This window comes from Coturnix japonica, chromosome 12 (assembly GCF_054131305.1).
Source record: "Coturnix japonica strain WE chromosome 12, WE-NBRP24, whole genome shotgun sequence".
NCBI lineage: Eukaryota > Metazoa > Chordata > Aves > Galliformes > Phasianidae > Coturnix > Coturnix japonica.
In genome coordinates this window covers 7,769,000-7,790,316 of record NC_140674.1, presented here as the reverse complement: position 1 = coordinate 7,790,316, position 21,317 = coordinate 7,769,000, and the positions used below count along the sequence as shown (strand labels likewise).

The 21,317-nt window shown below is 44.8% G+C and overlaps 1 protein-coding gene across 2 annotated transcripts in view; it reads left to right on the top strand.

Moving 5' to 3' along the window:
• Window positions 1-21,317, top strand: part of EPHA4 (EPH receptor A4) — a 231,670-nt gene that overhangs the window by 167,445 nt on the left and 42,908 nt on the right. For both annotated transcript variants that reach the window (XM_085513542.1, XM_015871334.3), the window contains 2 exons: window positions 6,793-6,948; window positions 20,043-20,381. In XM_085513542.1, coding sequence (XP_085369668.1) covers window positions 6,793-6,948; window positions 20,043-20,381 — 495 coding nt within the window. The remainder of the gene's footprint in view (window positions 1-6,792; window positions 6,949-20,042; window positions 20,382-21,317) is intronic.

The window sequence follows — 21,317 nt, the reverse complement described above, 5'->3', positions numbered from 1 at the left end:
AATGACTTAAAATCTGTTAATTTAGTGATTTTGCTTCTTGCTGCTTCTGTTCGAGGGAAACTGTCAACTTGTTTTTCTAATTGAGTAATTATTTGAAACTGATTAGTTGACTCATCTCCTAGATCTCACAGCTTGCAGAAAGGTGATTAAACTTTCAGAATTGGATGAAGCCTGTGACAGATCACAGTGACAGCATGAGCAGCTGGAACCGGAGAGCACCCGGACGCTGAGCTCGGTACCATGTTAAAGATGCTCTCAGCAGCTCTAGGGTTGTCTGCACTGAACAAGGGAAAGCAGCCTGATTTCTGCTTTTGAGAAGGTCTTATCAATCCAGGACAATATCTTAAATTAATTATTACTAGATTCATAAATTAATGAAAATGTGAATGTTTTGTTGAAACCACTGAAGTGCTGGTTCCCCAGCTCATCAACACATCCTTGTGCATTAAACCCTCTGGGTGTGCAGGGGCCATGTGTGCCTGTTAATTCTCTGCTGGGCAGGGCAGGGTGTCCTGCAGCCCAGGCAGAGCAAGCTGCCCTTCCCATCTCTGCTATCAGAGCGCTGGCTGCTGTGCTTGTCCTTGCTGGTCCTAGCAATCTTCCTCCTGCAGAGAGCAGAGCAGCCTGGGGTTTTCTTTGCTCATGGAAAGTGCTGACGTCTCACTAAGAAAGGGTTTTTATTTTCATTTTTTTACTGCATCCTTAGCTTTCTATTTTTTTGTTTGCTTTTGTTTTGTTTTAATTTCAGACCAAACAAAACAAAAGGGCAGCAAATGGTCTGTCTGTGGGCTGCTTTTCCTTTTACAGTGCCTTGATAGAGACCTCCTAGCGTGAGGCTGGAAGCAGCTCAGGAAGGTGATGTTGATGGCACTGATGCAAGATCAGGGCAGCTTCAGAGATCAGTGACAACCACGGAGTGGAAAAGGTCTGACCCACAAGGCATAGGAAGTAGGAAGAGCTGTAGCAAAGATGGGTGTCGCTCCTATAGGCTGTTTTTAGTAATGCATATGAATATTGTATTTTAAAATTTGTATAGTTATGGCGAGTTGTTTCAGCAGTTGATCTATCAGCTGCGTAGCAAACATCAGAATAACTCTTAATAGTTTTTAGAATAAAAGCTAACATTTATTTATTTATTTTGATTTTCTACTTGTCTACCTATTGAACTTATTTAATAGATGAATACATGTATTTAGGTCTTTTATGCTTTTGACTACCTAATTTCCTTTAAATATATATTTATATATTTATATATAATATATATATATGTGTGTGTGTATATATATATATATATATATATATATATATATATATATATATATATATATATACGGTGGCTGATGGGGGAAAAAAGTGGGTTTTAGCTCTTACAGTAATTGGGCTATCAGCATAATTGTATTCCATGTGTATGAGATAGGAGTTAAGTAAGGAAAGCCAAAGTTTGGCTGCAGTTGGACCCTCCAGGGTCTGTGAAGGACACTTGTATTTGTATGTGCAGGTACCACAAGGTAGGCTGGGGAAGAAGAGTCCCCACTGCTCAGTGGCTCAGTGCCTAAGGAAGGGCTGAGGTCCTGAACACCACATTTTGCCTTGGTTTTTGCCATCTGGGTTGGCTGCCTGGCCTTCCAGGCCTGGAGTTGTCACAGGAGACTGAGAGTTATTGGTACCTGTGTAAGTTAACAGACATACATGGGTACTGATGGGATGTGTCTGAGAGCACAAGGGCTTTGCCTGATGACAGAGCAGCCCTTTGATGCTCTCTGGCAATTGGCAGCTGCAGTTAATGGTCTGCACCTCATGCCTTTTCTCCTGAGGATGCAGAAAAGGAGACCTTGGATGGTGCTGGTGGCCCAATTCCATGGCAGAGATCTCCCTGGCTACCCGCTCCTCATATCTTTCAGCTTCTGCCAGGTGTAGGCAGGTGAGCTTCCTGTCCTCCAGGTGCAAAAACTGAACTGTCCAGCCGTCTGTCACTGAGGCCATCCTCTGTCCTCACCTTGCCATGCGTTCAATCTAGGCTGAGCCAGCACAAAAATTGTCTTTATCAGAATTGTTTGTGCTTCTGCTCGTCATTAGTACAATAGAAAAACGGGCTTGGTTTTGGAAATACTGCTGTGCTCATTGGAGAGAGGAGTTAAAGAGGTGGAACTCAGTGTGTAGAAATCTTACGGTCTTTCTTAAAAGGAGGTAGAACAGGCAGTAAAGATATTGTAAAGATATTGCACATCAAAGGAATGTGACCTTACTTGGAAACATTGTTTTGTGGATTGCATCTAATTCTACAACCTGACTTGTAAGAAAGACTGAAGAGAAGGCACTCTTTTTTTTTTTTTTCCCTTTTCCCCTCTGGCTTCTAAGGATCTTTATTTATCGCCCTCAGGGGCATTACAGTGAGTAATTAGATTGGACCAGGAGAACGACTTAATTTTACAAGAAACTCATTAATTCATCCTATTTAAAATCTTCTCATTTCACCCCAAACCAATTATGCTTGTAGTGGCAATGATCTGGAAAGGCATTGTCTCGTAGGCATTAGGGGGGCCGCTGGGGCTCCCCTGGCATTCATGTCGGGGAGACAAGGGTGACTCCCTTTCTTTGACTTTTAGGTCAAAAGAACTAGTCCCTGGGACAGCTTGACAATTAGAAAACCCTGATGAGCATTTGGAACTCAAACAGCTGTACAATAACAGAGGAGTTCATGGTGCGGGGCAGAAAGCTCATCAAAAGAGACTATCCAAACAATTGAGTTCTATAATTAACACACAAAAATCTGCTCAGAAATGGTAATAACAGTAAAAGAGAGCTGAGAAGATGCTGCCTACTTATGTGGCAGATGTGGTTTTGTTACAATCTGAGGGAGAAAATCCATCCTTTTAAAGAGTAGGAGGCACATTAGAGGGGGAAAATAAAAGTAACTTTTTATTCCTAAGGGTGCAATTAAAGCACGAGCTTAAAATATTTTCACACAGACAGGAGCCGTAGAAAAAATAACTGCTGACGACAAAGCATATAATGTGCTATCAAAGTATTTGATACACAAATTTCCTATCGAACTGAAATTTATAAGGCAAACATTGAGGTATTTTGTTCTGAAATTGTTGGCTTTGTCCTTCATTTAACCAGGAATATTGTTCTTGATTTTTACCTCAAAGTTGGCTCCAGTGCCTTTCTACCTGCAGGCTGCCTGCACTGTTACCCGAGTGCCCACCACAGCAAATGTCCCTGGCAGAGCACTGGTTCCTGTGGGTGTGGGAGCACAGTGAGCGTTCCTCATCCACTGCTGACCCCATTGAGGTCTCCCCCATCCAGGGGGAACTGATCCCACACAGAACACCTCGACAGTAGCACATTCAGCTCTGGGATCTGTAAGGGGATGTCTCTGCAGCCTGGGTTGCACATGCTCCATTTTCTTGAACAGCTTAAAATGCTGGATAGGACTTTTCTCCTTAAGATTTTTATCCTGAAATCAGAGAGGGGGGAAAAAAAAAAGAATCAAAGCTTATTTAGAAATAGTTTTAATAATATGAATTCTTGTTAGTCGCAGTAAAATGGAAGTATGTGACTGGAACTCCATCCAGCATGATATTCGGAAATCACTGGCTGAAAGTTTCTAATGCAGAATTCAGTATTTGGCAGGAGCGCACAAGCAGACTTTCCAGCCCAAACATTAGTTTGTTTCCTTTTTTTTTCTTTAAGAATGCCATAAAAATCCAGAAAATCAGGTTTTAATGGGAAAAATGAAGCTTGAAAAACAGCCTGAGAAAATTGATGTGGAGATGGGGCTGCAATTCCATAATCATTCCGAGCCCTTTTTGCAGCTCTGACGTGTATCACTTGGGTCAGCTTTGCTTTAAGAAAGAAACCTGGTGGTGCTGGCTGGCACTGCTGGACAAACCCCTCCTGGCTTTAGGGGAAATAAAAGTTAAATAGATTATAATGTGGTAGCTCCAATATATCAGCATGATTATTTCAAGCTGATGGCCATTTAAAATCAATGGGATTTCTTCTTTGATACTGCAAATATTTTTCAGAAGTTTTCTTGGATACAGTGCCAAGGGCTGTAACCTTGTGGCTGTGGGTGAGCTGAAGGCCAGAAAAGATGTCTGCTTGCTTTTTTGTTGTTTCTTTAAGCTAACAGGATGAGTTAATTAAGGCAAAGCTGAGGAATTAAAAGCAGTTTGTACAGCACGTGTGAACTCATCTTCTCACATTGAGATCTTTGGAAAGCTGTGTTAGAGAGCTGCTCATTGTCTGCCTCACCCACCAAGCCCTCCCTAAGAAAGCAGCAGGCTGAAGATCTGCAAGCAGGAAGGACATCCATGGAGCAGGTTCTGCACAGGCAGCGTGTTGGTCTGCTGAACCAGGGAGCTGCACGGCAGCCCATCCACTGCCTGCCCTGGCTGTGCTGGTCATGGCTGCAGCCACAGGGCTTTGTGTGTGGATTAGATTTAACCAAGTGTTGATGTTGCCACTGAGCTCTGGGAGTAACGGCTGTTGGCTTGGTGCAGCGTGTTCTCTAATGCAGCTTTGTGCCACGTGCTGCAATGTGGTGAATCTCAGAGCACACAGAAGCCAGGACTGTTTATGGCTCAGTCTGTGCAGCTGGAGCAAAATGGCTGTGTGTGCTTTGGAGCAGCTACTGCACTGGGAGAGCCTTCTTCAGGTCCTGAAATATTAATGATTGTGGCTTAATATAGTAGAAAGCAAAATACAGTGCTTCAAACAAAGGGGAAAAAATCCTTGGCTTACAGTCTGTTGACCTTGCGGTACCCAGAGCATCCATCTATTCCCTGTAAAGGGAGTGAACAGAGGAAGGATCCTCAGACCTGTGTCATTTTTCTACCTTTGCAGAAACACACTGCAGTCAGTGCAGAGCTTACCACTGTGAACGGCACCATCTCAGAGTGCTCTAATACTGGGGAAATGCAAAATGTAGCTCTTCATTTAATAACTTTTGTGAACAATCATGCTCATATTTAAAATAATATTAGAGTTCATGTGTTTTTCTTTGAAACCCTTGAATAACAGATGGAAGCAGTTAGTGTACTCCCACTTGCACTCTTTATTTCCCACTCCTTCTCTGTGTTTCTGTACTGGCTGATGCAGAAGAGCAGAACCAGGACTGAGATCTCAGCTCAGAACCAGCTGCTGTTCAGCTGGCTGCAGGAGGACTTGTCGCAATAGCACAGCTCATTCACCACATATCGCCAATCATAGCAAAGATAGGGAAGTTCATTTCCCTTCTTTTTTTTCCCTCCTCTTTTCCTGATCTATTCACTTCACAAGCAGGGGCTGTGGCTGTGCCCAGTGGGCTGTGCTGTGCTGTGGGTATGCTGCTGTGCTGTGTGCGGGCTGGCCTGGCCCTGCTGCTCTTCCTGCCAGTGCTGCAGTTTCTGATCTCCTCGAAACCCCAAGGCCATTTGAAGCAGGGCCAGAAAGCACCTTGCGAGTTGAACCTTATCTAATTGCGCGATGTATGTAAACTCCGGAAGCATAAATCTTAGTCATTTGAGCAATGTGTTTTTATAAGATTCTCTGGTCCAGTGGCAGCCAAAGCGAGCAAAGCGGGCCGGTCTCCCAGCGCTTCTGCAGATGGTGCACGGCACGTCATAAAGTTAGGGCTCGTTAGGGAAATTCCAGAAATGGCTTTGGTTAATGAGGGAAGCAACTTGCTGGTTTATAAACATGTTACTAAACTCCTCCCTGTTCCCAATATGGACAGCTTCGTTAAAGGAGGGAAAGGAGAGCAGCTGATGGAAGGTGAGCAGGAGAAGGAGCCTGGGCTGGGCAGGGCCAGATGGGCAAGGAGAAGGGATCGTGGCACTAGGGCAGTGATAAATGGCAGCGTGTGAGGGTGAGTTGGTGTTAGGGCCGTGATCAACGGCCAGACATGAGTGGGAGCAGTGCAGCAAATGCCAGGAACTACCTTTCCTTTTTGCATGTTTGTGTGCTTACGTGTTCTGTCTGTTGTCCATAGTGCTGAAAGCAGGGTGGTGGTTGGCTTTTATCTTGAGCCAAGGGAGAAATTTCTGAGATGGCATACGCGTTAGCCACCGTTAAAATGTGTTATTAATGATACTAATGAGTTTTTTCCAAGTGATGTAAAAGTACCCATCCGTGTAAGCATTGCACTTAGAAAGATGATGTCATGGAAAGCTTGCCAAGCCACACATGGGACCTTCTGCCAGTGGTGCAGTCACTGATGAGTCCTGGCTTCGGGGAGGGGAGAGTGCTGCTGATTTCCTCTGCTGGGGAGCAGGAGCCAAATTAATTCTGCCTTTCCAGGAGGGAGATGAGCCATTTCCGGGCATGTCAGGCACATGGCCTTGCTGCCAATCGCAGTGGGTTCCTGTCCCATTCCCTCTTAAAAATTGGCAGGGTCTGGCTGTCAGCTGCCATTCCTTAAGCGGTCATAGAATAAAGCAATTGCACCCTTTTGTTGCGTGCTCTGCTGTATGTGAATGCAGGTGGACGTGGGTTAAGCAGCGTGCAGCTCTACAGTAAGCACAAAGAGGCAGCTGATTTTCTGGCAGTGTCAACACAAGTCCATAATTTTTTTTGCCATCTCCAAGCCAGCTTTTAAAATGGCTCTTGTTGGAATTAGAAACTGGTATCTCCTGACATAGGAGTACTCATTAAGAGTATGATGATTGTTAATTCTTCACCTGGGGCTAAGAGGACATCATTAGATCTTTTTGAAATGTCTCCTGCCTTGATTTTGAATAAGTAAGGCAGAGATTTATGATCGCAGCCTGGGCAAGTAACACTCTCCCTTCCTATCCCTCTCTCTAGCTTGCAAAATCGGATACTACAAGGCGCTCTCGACAGATGTTGCATGTGCCAAATGCCCGCCTCACAGCTACTCCATCTGGGAAGGCTCTACCTCCTGCACCTGCGATCGGGGCTTTTTCCGAGCGGAAAATGATGCTGCATCCATGCCCTGCACTCGTAAGTTGGTATTTAAATGCTCTCTCCCCTTTTCATCCTCTGTTTCTTCTGTCTTTCTTCATATCGTATGGATGATGCATTGCTTGGAGAGCTGTGTCTAAGAAGTCCTGCTTCTGATAGCAGTGTTCATTAGCTCTTGCAGACCTTTGCAGGGGCAGTTTGCATTGTGGATCACACTTCTGAGAGAGAAAACACTAGTTTTCAGCCCTGAATTCTTAACACTGACATGGTTGCTCTGACCTTTGAGAGATTACAGTCTAAATAAATGAGTAGCTGCAAGAGGAGTGACTTGCAAGCTTCAATAATGGAGTTGGGTCTAATTACAGGTCTTATTTCCAGTCTGAGGTCCTGTCTAGTAAATGGCATCACCTTTTGTATTTAAATTATTGGTATTTCTAGAAATTGTGACAACTTCTTTCATAATCGTATGATATGGAGTAAATGTATAATATTTATAATTTCATTACATATCTAATTTACGCAAACTGTTGCTGATGGCCCTTAGGAATATAGGAGCGTTCCTCCAAAAGGGATGATAATAAGAAATTTTAAACCATAACAAGAAGTAAAACCCCAAAAGTATGATTTATTTTATCCTTTGTATATAAATACATCCTTTGTATATAAATACATCATGCACAGCAAATGGAATTATGCTTCAGTTCCACCAGAACATTTTCAGCATGAGAAACAAAAGGCGTAGCACGCTGAGCACACCCGCTGTGTTACTGGAACAGCTCCTTGTCCTGTGTGTTGGTTAATGGGTTAGGCAGCCAAAGACCTGAGACTCTAGACATGCCCTGGTGTTAAATCGTGATCATCTAATGCTTTGGTTTTCGTTTCTGTAGGAGCAGAGCAGTTTGAAACAATAAGTGAAAGGGCTGTATTTTACTGGGGGATATCCATGTGTGACTTTCTCTGAAAGCTATTGAAAATGCTTCCAGATTTTTGGAGTTCGACTGTGTATTTATGTAGTGTGTGTGTCTGTGAGAGAAGGCTAAGATATTTCTTTTGTAACATTTTAATATATTCCAAATTCGTTTTAGAGAGATGACTCACATTTGTTTCAATCTTAATTTCTCCCTTACAAGGCAGAAACAAAGTATGTCCATAACTCAGCAGCACTCGTCCCTTTCCCACACCCTGTGATTCCAGCTCTTCCTCAGCGATCTCCTTTCAGCTGGGAGTTTTGCTGGTGGTGGTTAAGCAGGTCAGGGTATAGTCAGGAGCAGCTGCTTTAGCTTAGTAGGAAAGCAGAGAGGTCCCTGTATCCCTTGCCAAGTGCTGATTGGGGATAGAAGTCTAGCTGTGATGTGAAACCTCGCTGAAGTCGGGTGGGATCACGCTTTTTGTAATGCTGTTTACACTAGAAGATTTCAGACTTGACCATTTTGATAGGGAAAACATCTTTAGCAACAATAGAACTATTGTTCAGAAGATACACTCTGAATAGCATTATAGCAGCAAGAATGTCTCATAAAGCCCTGGTTGTAGCGGCTGATATCCTGACCAAATAGAAATCAAATTAGGAATCAGCTAATCAGTTGAATTTAAATAGGCATGTGTGGGGCTGAAGTATGAGGAAAGAGCAAAATAATTCCAGATGGGAGAATTGTGAGCAAATGATACGTATGTTTGCTTACATTGCAAATTGTACTCCTGCAAGCTTAGCCCTTTTTTGTCAAGTTTTGGACTTGCTTCTGGCACCCTTCCCCTTTCTGCTATTTGGAGGTCAGTCAAAGTTGAGGTCCCCAGTCTTGGTGTTCTACCATGAAAATATGGAGAGTGTAAAAGAGAGGGCAAGGGCCGTGCTGCTGGCCACAGTTTTCATCTCTGCAGTGCTCTCAGAGGATGTGACGTGCAGAGAGGAAAGCCAACAGCACAATCCCACGGCCGCCAGGCCCTGGGAAGCAGGCCTTTCTCTGGACATCCCGTTTCATAGCCCTGAATTTTCACTGGTAGCTTAAGAGCTGCCTTTTCTGTGATCCAACATGAAGGAAGACTCATTAGTTATTTTGGAGCTCTCTGGTGGGGCTGCTTTGCTCACTCGTACCTTCTCTTTGTTGCTGGAGCGTGGCTGTGATGGTGGTATCTGTGCAGGCCCTGGGTGCAGCCCCATGGGGCCTTGCACAAATAACGGGGTCAGGAGGCTCCTGGGGGGCCATTCTTTGCCACACCAAGTTGCCTTATTCCTATGTGTATGAGGCAAGTGCCAGGAACCATTGGAAGGGCCTGTGCTGAAGGAATGCCCTCTGGAAGAAACTCCCAGTTTATCTGCCTCTCCTGACAAGTTGTGGAGACAGGAGGGAGCATAAACATCAAAAGTTCTTTCAGACAGATTCAGACTCTAATCAGTTCTTACCAGTTGGTTAAACCAGGTGACAAACCCAATTCCCTTGTGCTGACAGCCATAATAATCAGGCACCTTCTTTGTTCATTATGCTCTCTTTAACCCTGGTATTCTCATTCGGCCCTGCATTTAGTAATCGCTCAGTGTGACGGCACACTAATGAAGAAATAAAACACAGTATCAGAGATCCATTCTTCTAGCAAAAAGATAGACTGTGCTCCACTGGCTTGTAAAATCAGCTTTCTGTTCACTTGGAGAACTATTAGACCAGGTGAATAAAAGTAACATTAGGTAATTTGGAGAGAACACCTGGAATGGACAGAGGATTGATCCTTTCTTTGTTATTTCTAAACAGTTTTAAGATGAAGAACTTCAGGCTTCTTAGGATGTGTTTTTGTAAAGCTTTGACCCTTGGCTATTGATTTCCTTTGCTAATAGGCTGGCTGGCTTCGTCGCTTATCTTGCCTTCTAGGTTGGGTGGGAGGACTGTTATGACTTTCCATTAGGCTGACTACACCAGTGGATGACAGGGAATTGGTGAATTCCCTTTCCTTTCTCCCAGCTCCCATGGTGAGTGCTAAGCAGCTTCTCCTTCCTGGTGTGTTGGTCAGAGGAGGTGCTTCAGAGTTTTCTGGTTCCAGAGCACCACTATCTGACATTTCAGTCCACTGTTGAGTTGTAAAATCTGTGCTTAACCTTAGGTTTGGTCACACATTCAATCTAAACAAATAACTTGGGCTCTGTGCTCAGCATTCTGCACTGTCTAGCTCTGCTGGAGTGAGTGGTTATGTCTGCCCCAAATCTCCTACAAGAAAGGGCAGTTTGTGGCTGGATGTGAGTGTAGGAGACAGTGGGCTGTGTCAGAAAGCTGTGCACAGACGCCCTGACTTGCGCATACTTAACTGATGCTTCTTTTCCCTCACACTTGCCTCATGGGAATAATAATCATCATGTCTGTCACCACCGAGCTGCAGAGCCGCCCCGGATCTGCCTTGTTGACCTGTGCTGGAAGTTTAGACTTGATTTCTGAAGCACGGTGGACTTGTCATCTGTGCGCTTGGGTGTGGAGGTGGTGTGATTGACCTCAGGTTCACTTGAGCACAAACTGTGGCAAACACAGACGTTCTCCCTTTTGGAAGCATTGCAAAAGTTGAATTAAGGCAAAAATTTGAACCTTCTTTATATTTTAGTACTTGCTGAAGAGATGGGCCTTTCATAAGTTTAACAGCCTGATGGGCATTAAATGGCCTCACCAGTGCACAAATCCATAAGGCTGATTAACAGTCAGTCTCAATCATGATCCTCATTCTGGAGTTTCCTTCTCTGTAAGGATGATGTGGTAGGGAGACTCTCTGAATGGCAGCCTGATGCAGGCAGGTGCACTTCCCATCCAGACTAATGGGCGTTGGTCCCACGTCCCCACTGTTAATGAGTCAGGTTCTCAAACTGTTTCTTAACAAGGAATGCTCACATTATGAGCAAATATGGGACGGTTTTGTATTGTTTATATTGTCTGTTCAATTCTGATTATTAATGACTTTTAATTGGGAGCCCTCTACAAAATAGAGATTACCAGGCTGTCCGGCTTGAAATTTGTCTCAGTAAGTGACCCTGAAAAATGTAGTCTGTTGTTCCACCCAAACAGTCACTGGTTGATTGGTATTTTGGCGTGCCCTGAAATATTTCTGAAACGGTTGCATTTAAGACAATTTATACCAGAGAAGCTTAGAGATAATGAGGGTAAATTCAGTGAGATGCAAGAGAAAAGTGCCTGCTTTAAAAGGGCTTTCTCCAGTTCAGGTTATCAAGAAATCGAAGAACCTGACTTGAAACAGCAAACGTCACTTAGTTGTCTTTACATTCGCCTCTTCTAATTGAATTTAGCGCACTGCTGTATTTCCTCCAGAAAGTATATTGTTTTTAAATTACCATTTCAGTGCTATTACTCAAGGCCCCGGCTTCTAATGCTTTCTGACAGTTATCAGCATAATGAACCATAATGAAATGATGAGCAATCTACAGTGGAAACTCGATGTGGATTCCACTAGAGCTGTGTGACTGTTGTTAAGATTTGAATGCACGTTAAAATAACACTGTCCTTATTTGTTTCCAAGGTTGGGGTTTTAAGAAAGGTTGGAAAGGTCTCAACGCTTGGATGTCATAAACGTTAGTCTAACACATGCCCTTAGCTCAGTCTTCTGTGGCACATAATTTATCTAAGAGAGAAATATTTGACCCGCATTTTCAAAAAAGAGTGAATTTACCTACCTAATAACTGTGCTTGTGAAGGAGTAATTACACAGGAGCTGATTATTTGAGCATATGTTTATTATGGTTGCTTAGACTTCTAAATAAACAAATGTGCTTTTTTTTTCATACAGCTTAACTTGTGCCTCTTCTAAATTTCCAGACACACAGTGATTATCACTGTTCTGGCTTTTACGTAAAAGAATAAGAAAGTGGGATACAGAGCAGAGTCCTACAGTGGCTGTACACTGTAGGTAGCTGAGTACTGCTTGTGCCATGCTTTCTCTGCAGGATGCTTGCTTTGGCACTGAGTGAGTCTAAGCCGTGACATTGAAGCCCACTCTGTAACGTGAAGCATCTGCTAAAGCAGCCTCTAATCTTCTGGCATAATAATCCTTCTGCACTCTTCTATATATTCTCACGTTTATTCAACTATTTCTTTCGTAAAACCTCATAAAAGAGGGTACATTATGTAAACAACATGTCAGAATGTCTTGTAAGGTACAGTGTGGCAGCTGCAGCATCAGAGCAGTAGGTAGGCAGCTTGGAGACAATGATTTTTCTTCTCCAGGTGTGCTGGGGAAATAGTTCTTCAGTTGCTGCCAGAGGGGAAGGGCTTGTGGCTGACAGGGATCCCAAAGGAAAAGGCTCTCTTCCTTCATCTGTAGAGACAGACTGGGGGGAATCAAGAAAGCACTGAGTAAGGAGGAGACGGGAGTAATTTGACAACGTTGTGTTTATAATCAGTAGACTTAAATTCATCATTCCTTTAAATGCAGCAACTGTTTATTAGCTGTCTTCTGATTTTCTCTCTCCAGAGCCTTAAATTAACTGAGATGTTTATTCAATTAAGTGGGGGCTTTGATTGGTTAGTCAGGACCCGGTTCTGTAGAGACAGTGGAGTAAATTAGAGGACTACCAGAGTAAGAAATCCAGCAGTTGGGCCAATGACAAAATGACATATTTCTCTGGTTGGATTTCTTCCCTGTCAAACTGTCAGCCAACCTTCTGGTATTCACAGCGGAGTTTTTGTTTTTTATCTTGAAAGAATGAGTGGACACATGGGATGTTGTCTGCATCACAGCATACTAGAGAAGACGTGATAATATGTCCGAGTATGCAGTGCTTCAGGGGTATGGTATAAGGTGGTTTTTGGAAGAGAAGCCCTGAGCCCACAGAATGGCACCTGCAAGCATCAGTTTTCCCACACTCTGTCAGCAGTAATGGGACCTCTTTGCTTAACTCCCTTCTGGAGAGAAGAGGAAATATCCATTGCATTGTTCTCTATGGTAAGGAAACAAAGCTTATTGTGAAGCTGGTAACCAGGGTTCTTTGGCAGCTAAGTAGGAAATCGTACATGCCAGTAAAATGGGCATTTTATCACTGGCACTGGTCCAGGATCCCTAGCTTGGCAGAACTCCCACTAAAGTCAAAGGAGTCTTGCCCGAGTAAATAAATTAAGAATTGTTTACCAAATCAGATGCCTTATTAAAACCCCATTGTAATGCTAAACAGGCGCAGAAAAGGAGAAGAGAGAGGGAAAGGAGCAGATGACTGATATTTCAAGTGGCTGCTGTGTCTTGCGGACTGTTGACTTTGGTCTCACCAGTTGTAAGAACACCTGATCTATAATGATAAATGATCAGGAGCAGCTGGGCAGGCGAGAAGTGAGGGTTGTCCTAAGCGTTGGTGCTTGTATAAACTGGCCACAGCAACAGGAGACCTATCCACAACTGCTGAAAGAAGTAATTAGTGGTCACAATGTATGCAACTGTCACAGGAAAGTGTGAGCTTTATTTCTGAGCGCAAGCTTACACAGCCCAGAAGTTTACTCTGCATTATAACTTGTCTTTCCGATGGGTAAAGATCAACAACAAAGATTTATCCGAAGGGCTTCACAGCTCATGAGCTGAAGCTTTATTGACAGCTCTGCAGTTGTCCATGTTTAATGAGGCCTGATGAATTGGAAAAAGGAGGCCAAGGTGCTTTTTCTCGAAGCTGTGCCTGGCACCACTTTGCCAGATGTTTTAGTGAGGCAACTTAAAGAGTTTAAAGACATCGATTGTTTAGTAATTGCTTTCTTTGCATCCAGTCTGAAAATAGTAAGCTCTTTATTTCACACTCAGCCCTGACTACAGGGAGACAAATTTTCAGATCATGATTGAGTTATGATATTGATTAGGATCATTAAAGGCTGTCTGTACAGTAACGGCGGCAGGAGGTCACATGGAGAGCAGCAGCGGTCACGTTGGTTGACAGGAGAGCTGAAGGCCCTTGCGCAGCCATGGTGCCCAAGTACCTGAGCTAACCCTTCAGAGGCACTTGATGTCCTTCAAGTGGCATTTCATTGCTCTCTGCGTATGTACTCCAAAGTTCTTTGGAGCTGTTCACTGTATGGATCTTTTCTTCTTTACACCTCTGTATTTGTCCCCTTTATTCTTGCTGTGCTGTACACAAAAGCTGCCTCTCAGATCTTGTACAGCAGAAGACGTGCTGATCTTCTCACTGCTTCCGATGCCACATTTCCAGTTAGGTTTTCCTGCCATTAGCCAGTTGGAAGCTTACTTCCCGGTGCCTGCTGTTCCTGTAATTCATCAAAGACTTAACTTTTAACAGCTTGTCTGTAGTATAGCCAAGGCCAAGCTGCTGATTCAAATCATCCCGTTCATTCTAGGCTGCTTTTACGGTACAGTGAATTGTAGCAGTCTGTTCTGTTGTATGAATCTTGTTTGTTATATAGCAAATTAGCTCAAGGTTTCTGAATGTCCCGACTTCCCTTTGAAATCATTGGAGATGAAGAGGGTCAGCATCTCTCTGAAGCAGGCTCATGAAGAGGATGCTTTTGTCAGCATTGGTCTGAAGCCATTGTAGCTTACTCCTCTGTCTGACTGATTAACAAACACGTCATTGGCACTCGGCTGCATTTAGCAGTATGTTTATAGGGTTTTCTCTGTTTGAGGGTGAAGTGAGAAAGCTTCCAACTGTAGCAGGCTATCATCTTATTTTATTGTTTCTTAGAATAATTTTTAAACCTTATCAAGCTAAGGTCTGCATTTTCTGCCTCAAAAAGCAGCGATATTTTCCTCAAGGAGAGCATGGGAATGGTTAAAGAAGATTAAAGTCTTTTCTACATGCTTGAGGTTTTCTGATGTCTGGTGGGAATTGCCAATGAAGCTTCCTTCCGATTTCACACTGTCAGGCAAACGCAGACTGAATGCAGGGTGACAACCCACTTGAAAATAATTATCCATTGCCCTGGCTGTAGAGGCATCCGTTACCCGATAGAGAAATGTGCTTTTACACACATGCACACACAGACTAAATTATTTTTTTTAATCATTTTCTCCTTCCAGGGCTGAAAAACCTCATCCTGCTCGTTACCACCCGCATACATATCTTTTGAAAGCGCCTTCCTTTTTTAAAAGGGTTCCATTTTAAATGCACTGATCTGGTGACTGACAGGATGCTCATAATGAAGGCTTGCCTTCTTCAGGGTTTATATTTGAAATATCTCCATTAGCACTTCCGTGGAGAGTGTGGGTTTAAGCTCTTATTTTTAATAGATGTTCTTTGGATATATCTTTGAGTGTAATAAATATTAACCATACCATAGGCTAGTAGTACGTAAATGTGGTTACAGTCCAAATACTGGTAATATCAGTGCAGCCCTCACTGGGTAACACGGCTGGGAAAATGATCCACTGCCACCCTCAGTGACTGAGGATGAAGTGGAACGAAGAAAGGGGCTCCTGGCACAGAGCCTCTGCCAGGGACAGCTGGGACAGTTGTGCCTGGCTAGGGAGAACTTCATTCTCAGTGCTGTCAGAGTGGGTCTCCCAAAGTCCTAAATTTACTTTCAAGGCATTAAGTGTCAGAACCATGTGCTGAGGTGCTTTTTGGTTTGTTTTGTGGTGTTCTTCTATTTCTGCCTGACACAGTAGCTTACCGTGCTTACTCAGGTTGGCCAGATGAAGCCCACTGCTTTCATCTTTAATGCTTTGTTTACAGGGCATCTGAGAATACAAACAACAAACTTCTATTCATCTGTACCTTTAGCAAGTAAAGGCTGTCAGCACTGCAGGTGTCACGGGGGGTGAAACCTCTCTCTGCAAGCTGCTCTGAAAGTCTGCTCAGCGTTTGGGGCTGCTGTTGTTGGCAGTGGGCTTCTGGCTTTAGTGGGGAGCATGTCTGCTCATACTGTGGGACAGCAGAGTCTCTCAGGAGCTGTTTCGCCTGGAATCATTTATTTCTCTTCTCCTTTCACAGCCCTTTAATCCACGCCTTCTAACCATGCACTGTTGCTGAACTAAATTAACTGGTTTAGTGAAGACAGTATTCTCTATGTCAAACAAGTCTGTCTGGTCTGGATGTAGAAAACTGTAATTGAATTTTACTGCATACACCCACAGAGGCTTTCAGAGAAGCACCATGCTGGGCAGATCGGTCATAAAAAAAGGGTGATGTAAAACCAGTGATGTTAAAACCTTTGTCGTAGCCATTTGAATGGTGTTCCCCAGCACAGCGCACCTGCACTCTGCCCTCAGATCTCAGGGCAGCTGTTCCTGTGGGCTTGGCTGCAGCCAGCAGGGCAGTGGCTGTGTGCCTGGCAGGCTGTGCCCATCTGTCTGGGGGCTCGCAGCAGCAGCAGTCCCAGCACAGGGCTGTGGTACGTGCAGTCTGTTGGGCAGGGGGCTCTGTCCTTTGGCTTGGTGGCTTGGCGAGGCTCACTGCATGTGCTACCTTCCTTTGCAGGTGAGGCTGGTCCCTGACAGCAACTGTTCTGTAGTCTGAATGTGATTCTCCTGCAAATAATCAGTTGACAGTCACAGAAATGGCCCGTGCTGCATGGGTGCTCCCTCAGTCCCTCAGCACAGAGCAGGGCTCCTGGCTGGGCCTCCCCAGGCTCATGGCACCACCTGGGCCCTGCTCTGAGTCAGGGAAGCTCCTGCGGCCTGCCCGGGGAGACCTGTCATCCACAGAGATGGCACTGATAAGGTGGCACGGAGGTGTCTTGTGATCTGGCAGGAAGCGGGGAGCCGGTCGGGTGATGATTTCTATCTTTGTCAGGGATTTCAACAGCCTTGTGTCAGCCTTGCAGGGGCTTGCAGGAGGCTTCTGGCTGGGAGCGGGACCTGGGTGCCTCATAGGATTGGAGGGAGGGGGAAATAGTGGTGGATGAAAAATGCAGCCTGAGATTGCAGTAAGGGTGCTAAAATGCATCAGTCCTTTTAGTACAAATTAGTGCTTGTGCTGTTAACTCCTTTAAAAACTGCACTCTTCCTGAATGCTTGTTTGGCAGGGGGTATTGCCAGCCAGATCTGTCTGTCCGTCTGTAAAGAGACGGACAAATAGATGCAAAGCCTATAGCTTATTGCAGCAAGAGAAAGCCAAACACAATCTGCATTGCACAATGCATTTAAGTAAATCTAATAGGAGGGTTCAGGAAGATAGCAAGATTAGCTTGACAAAGATTTGTTGCTGAACAGACTCTTCAGTTCCCCAAGCCCAGACACACTGAACTTGCTCCACCCCAGGCCTTCCATTTGCTTCATGGCTCAGCTGATTTTGATGGCTTTATTGTGAAGCAAGGTTTGTGGAGCTGCAAGAGGGAATAAAATGAAAATCCTCCATTCTCTCTGCTCCCCTGTGCCTGCTTGCAGTGCTGGTGGATGGGCAGCTGAGTTTGCTCTCAGCCACCCATGCCATACCCTTTCCTCTTTGTGGGACATCCCCATGCCAGAGCATGCCCCTCTCTGTATGTCCCTCATGCAGGTCCCTCTCAGTGCTGCTTTGCTGGTGCCTGCAGCCTCCCATTGCTACGAAAGGGTTTTCTTCTCCTCTGGCAGCAGCTCTGTTGTCAGAAACAAAGCAAATCCTGATCACTATTGAAAGAGCAGATACGCCCTGTGTTTCAACATCTGAAACCAGGCCCATCAATCTGAAACTGTTCCCCACTCCCAGTGCCAGCAGCTCCATTAACAACTATGCTCCAGAAAGAAAGGAAATTGCTTTTCCCCTCGCTGCCATGTCAGCCCACCATTTGGAAACTCCCCCGCATCTTCCTTTTCATGCTGGAGGTGGTGCGCTCATCTCTGTGACCTGCAAGCATCTGCTTCTCTGGTTTTCCGCTTCGCTGCGTCTCTGTTTAGACACTGCTATGCCCTGTCCCACATACTAATTACTGACTTTTTGCTTCTGAGGAGCTTGATTCATTCTGGCACATTTTCCCACGTGAAACTGGACCTAGAGCCTTGGAAAATATCTTAATGGACACCGGAGTAAGTCTGAGATTAACCCCAAATGGGCTGCTGTGGCTGAGCTAACAGGCATGTCTTTAGGACTGTGAGCGTGGCAGCTCCCAGGGTGCAGAGCCTGGCCCTAGAGTGGTCCCAGCTGTGGGCAATGCAATAGCAGCAAGGTAACGCTCTGCAAGAAAAAGCTCTTTGCTTTTTCCTGTCTGAGTCTCACGATGTAGTAGCTGATTTTTGTGTACTGGGGTTTTGTCTCTGGATGTCCTCAGCGTTGCTGGTGCATAGACCAAAATTGAGGCTTGCAGCCCAGTGGCGCAGCAGCAGGAGTCCCTGTTGGAGGGGCTGGGCTGTGGTCTGTCTGCTCATGGCAGTAAATCTGCCTTACAGCCCTGGTTAGCCCGGAGACTGTACTTCAAAGGTTTGGCAGGAAGGGAGGATTTCTCCCCTCTCATAATGAATATATTAATTTTGTATTTGTGAAGTTGAGCACAGAGAAGCGATCCTTGCTCAGCTGCTCTTGCAGCAGAAGCTTTCATCTAGACACTGATGATAAGTAGTAGGTACATTTGACCTCTGTGTAATTTAAGAGTTTTTCCTTACCTACGTGCCTTTCCCCAAATCCAAATACCGCATCCAGTTGACATGTGTTATGGCCTGGCAGCTTCAAGCCCAAGGACGTGATGTAGCCCTCAAAGCCTCCCCCTCTGCACTGTGCTCAGAGCTCAGCCTTCCTTGTAGCTGCTGCTGCTGAACCCAGGCAGCCACAATTCCTCTTCCCCACCATTACCTTTTGATGGCTTGACCTCTTTGCTGCTACACTTGAGTCACTTTATGGTTTCAGCAGAATTTCACTTATATTTATTCAGTTTCCAGTTAAGCCTGATGAGTGCATTTGTACCTTTGGCATATGAGAGACTGAGATTAATTTATTTACATGGTTAATCAAACTATTGCTGCTGCCTGGTTTTTGTTTTGTTTTGTTTTCCCAATTTCTTAACAGTGGATGAATAATAAGAATGGAAAATCTGGAATGAAACTTGTAAGAACTTTCCTTCCTTTCTGGCAATAACACCTACATTTAAAGCTCCAGCCATGCATAATGCCTAAGGATTGCCATCTTCACTGCGTTCTGGTTTGGATGGTTACATTTTGCATGCTTCATTCTCACCCTATTCCATTTCTGTTGGGTACTGTATTTTACCATGTGTCCTGTCCCATAGCACTGTGTGTGTAGTTCAGAAAGCCGCTGTGCTCAGTCCCAGAAGGGGCAGTGTGTTGATGGCTGCGGATCTTTTTGTGTTGTATAAAATCCTTCATCCATTTCACGGAGTTGCCAGGAATCATTCTTGTTAAATTTAAGGATAGAAAAATGTGTCTCACCTCAACTGTATTGAAATTAGATTAAGGATCACAGGATTAGCTCTTCTGCATTTTTAATGTACTTATCGGTTCGGGGCCTGTGGGGATTGAAGCATATAAATGAGGCTTGTGCCTGTGCCTGTGCCTGGGCTGTGGAGCAGCCGGCAGTGCTGGGCTGGGCAGAGCAGCCATTTCCATTGCAGTGGGTCTCTGCCCCACACATGGCTCAGATCCTCTGGATGAGGAGCATGGGGGACGTTTCTCTGTGCGTGACTGCCCTCACACCCCATGCTGGAGCCAACTGGTAGCGCTCCTAGAAGACGTGGGTCTTTTTCTCCTGCCCTGTGGTGTGAGAGCACTGGTACTGTGGGCTTCAGTATCTGCCGAGTGCCATCTGACATCAATTTGTGTGGGGTATATTGCAGTTCTGTTCCTAAGAAAAATAATAACACTGGATGATGAACAATTTCAGTGGGTGTCTGCCTGTGTGTAACGGGGGACGCTGAGAATCTCAAAGCAGTGGTTTGTGCGTTTGGTGGTTTGCTCAGGAGATCATGAAAAATGAGTGTAAAATGTACCAAATGAATGGTTACGATTTCAAACCAAATATAAGTAACGAAAGTGAAAAATACTGTTCTTGTTCGGTTGTAGCATGGGGCTTTTAGATTAATTTAGAACTGGAAAATACTGTTTCTTCATCAAATGAAGAGGTTAAACATTGTCCTACTGGTTGATTTTCCATCTTCATTAAGAATGTGGTAAAGTAAAATTCTGCATTGTCTCTGCTGTTACTGACTTCATTGGGACTGCCCACACAGGGCCGTAAGTCCGAAGACAGTATGTGACATCCTTGCAGCTAGTAAAAATGTGGATTTTTTTCTCCTCAGGTCCTCCATCCGCACCCCAGAACCTGATTTCCAACGTCAACGAGACGTCGGTGAACTTGGAGTGGAGCGCCCCACAGAACAAGGGAGGACGGGAGGACATCTCCTACAATGTGGTGTGCAAGCGCTGCGGGGCAGGGGAGCCCAGCCACTGCCGGTCCTGTGGCAGTGGTGTGCATTTCAGCCCCCAGCAGAACGGACTGAAAACCACTAAGGTTTCAATCACTGACCTCCTGGCACACACCAACTACACCTTTGAGGTCTGGGCAGTGAATGGAGTGTCCAAGCACAACCCCAGCCAGGACCAAGCTGTGTCGGTCACTGTGACAACTAACCAAGCAGGTAGGAACCTAAATGCACTTTTGATTCCTGTCTATTTTGCCTGGTTTTAGGAAAGCTGTGGTTTCCATTTAATTTTGCATGAGAAAATGAACTCAAAGTACTCTAAGATGCAAAGCTGGGTCAAACCCTTATTTTATGGGTTATTTAGATGGATAGTTTAAATTCTCTAGAGCTAGAAGAACCAAGGAGGGTTTGACAGGTGTAGCTGGTTGCAGAACTGTGCTGCAGCACGCAGCAAGGACACTGGGAGGCATTCTGTGGAAGCAGAACAGCACAGCTGCTGTGGAGGATGCGGAGGGGACAGAGCCAGGGCTGCTGAGCAGCTCAGCCCCTCCTCAGCAGACCCAGCACATGGGCGCAGCTGTGCCCATGGTGCTGGTGGAGGGCATGGCACAGCCTGGAGTGCACAGCGCTGCACTTCTGCCTCCTCCAGAAAGGGCTGGGTAAGATTCAGAAAGAGCGAGTAGGTGCTCACTTGCTTGCATGTTAGCTTTCCTCTCCCTGCAAAGTCAATTAGATTCTGCCCTATTATTAAATAAATACCTCTTTAACCTGCTGCTAACAGCGTTTCAATTGATCAGACCTGGCATTACTTGAGAAATCCTATATGTGCTTTCATCTTCCTGCTGGCTGATTTTTGCATTTCACTCATCTGGAAGAGCGAAATGCTCATTCTGTTTGTACCTGATTATTTCAGATACCTTAAGTGCTTCCAGTTTTTTCAGTTCCCTGTGCTTGACCTAACAAAGGTTGCAGCAGAGCAGGGCTTAGCTTTGATGATCATTTACATGACTTTTTCCTTTAATTACCTGAGAATATTTCTTGTTTGTAGATAGGTAGAGTTTCAAGCGCAGGATCCCGGCTCAGTTTTTAATTTAATGAACAGAATTATGTACATTTGAATGTGACACTCTTCTGTATGCAAATAAAATGTAC